The sequence below is a fragment of the Rutidosis leptorrhynchoides genome, chromosome 10 (assembly GCF_046630445.1).
Source record: "Rutidosis leptorrhynchoides isolate AG116_Rl617_1_P2 chromosome 10, CSIRO_AGI_Rlap_v1, whole genome shotgun sequence".
Lineage (NCBI taxonomy): Eukaryota > Viridiplantae > Streptophyta > Magnoliopsida > Asterales > Asteraceae > Rutidosis > Rutidosis leptorrhynchoides.
Window position 1 is genome coordinate 237,242,493 of NC_092342.1, and position 1,599 is coordinate 237,244,091.

At 35.1% G+C, this 1,599-nt stretch overlaps 1 protein-coding gene across 1 annotated transcript; it reads left to right on the forward strand.

Moving 5' to 3' along the window:
- Positions 1-411: 411 nt before the first annotated feature.
- On the forward strand, positions 412-1,209 carry LOC139870887 (uncharacterized). The gene has a single exon (XM_071858652.1). It carries the CDS (start codon positions 412-414, stop codon positions 1,207-1,209), a length of 798 nt encoding a protein of 265 aa, XP_071714753.1.
- Positions 1,210-1,599: the final 390 nt, after the last annotated feature.

Consider the following 1,599-nt stretch of genomic DNA (forward strand, 5'->3'; position numbering starts at 1 on the left):
GCTGGTGAAAACACGTCAACGGGTAGAGATGAGATCAACGAATATTATAGTTGTCGCTATCTGTCAGCTTGTGAAGCAGCATGGCGTCTTTTCAACTACGAAATTCTTTTCAGATCACCTGCAGTTCACAGACTATCCTTTCACCTACCAAATCAACAACCAATTGTCTATGATGGTGATGATAGTATGGAACGTGTAATCAACAAACCTTCTATCGGTGCTTCACAATTCATCAAGTAGATGAATTACAATCGAGATAATCATGAAGCAAGACAATACACATACATTGAATTTCCTCGCTATTATGTTTGAAATCAATCACCAAGAAAGTGGACCAAGAGGCAAGGTCACGCATCACTACATTCTTCTGATTTATGGAGACATTGTAAGGTATTGAAATTAACAAAAAACATGCGACTGAGAACTCATATAGATTGTGTTGATCAACAAAAGATTAGGGATTTTTCTGATTGGATTCTGAAGATTAGTGAGGGAAAAATAAACGAGCCAAACGATGGTGAGGCAGACATAGAATTACCTCCTGAAATTTTGTTACAAACTGATGGAAATGCAATAGACACTTTAGTTAATTCAACATATCCTTCAATCTTGGATCATCTTGGTGATGGTAACTTTTTTAGCTCTAAAGCAATTCTGGCACCCACCAACGAAGAAGTAGATTCTATAAATGAGCACATTTTAACTTTTATAGATGATGAGGAACGAGTATACTATAGCTCTGATAGCCTAACTCTAGATGAAGAGAATGACACTTGGGCTCAACAGGTTTACTCTCCTGAAGTTTTGAATGGACTTAAAGTCCCTGGTGTCCCTAACCATAAATTGACTTTGAAGCGTGGTGTGCCTATAATGTTGCTTCGTAATATGGATCAGTCAAAAGGTTTATATAATGGTACCACATTAATTGTAGAGAGGATGGGAGATCATACCATTGAAGCTCGAATAATTACCGATCATTTTTTCGGGAACCTGACTTACATTGCACGAATGGTAATTGCACCTACCGATAGAAAGATTGCTGTCAAGTTTCAAAGACGCCAATTCCCAGTTGCCGTTTACTTCGCAATGACAATTAACGAGTGTCAAGGACAATCACTTTCCAATGTTGGATTATACTTACGTAAACCAATATTTTCTCACGGACAACTGTATGTAGCAGTTTCGCCTGTCACTACCAAACAGGCTTGAAGGTTGTTGTATTAGACGACAAGGGTAATGATACAAACACAACTAAGAACGTTGTCTATAAAGAAGTGTTGTGTTCCATCTAAAACATAGGTATTACTTACTCATACTACTATAATCATATTTTTATATAGCAGGATAACAATTGAAATCTTTTTAAATTGTTTCTTCTTGCCGAACACTAGACGTGGATGATTACTATTTGACAATTCACAATCAGTCATCATTCATGTAACATCAAATTTCGTTTACTGTTATGTTTTATATTTGCTACTTATACACTCTTCTTAATATTTCAAATATTGTCATTTGTTTTTAGATTATTTAATAACTTACATTTTGTTTCACTGTTAAAGTTATTAAATTTTCAAGAAATAACAATATAAAATAATG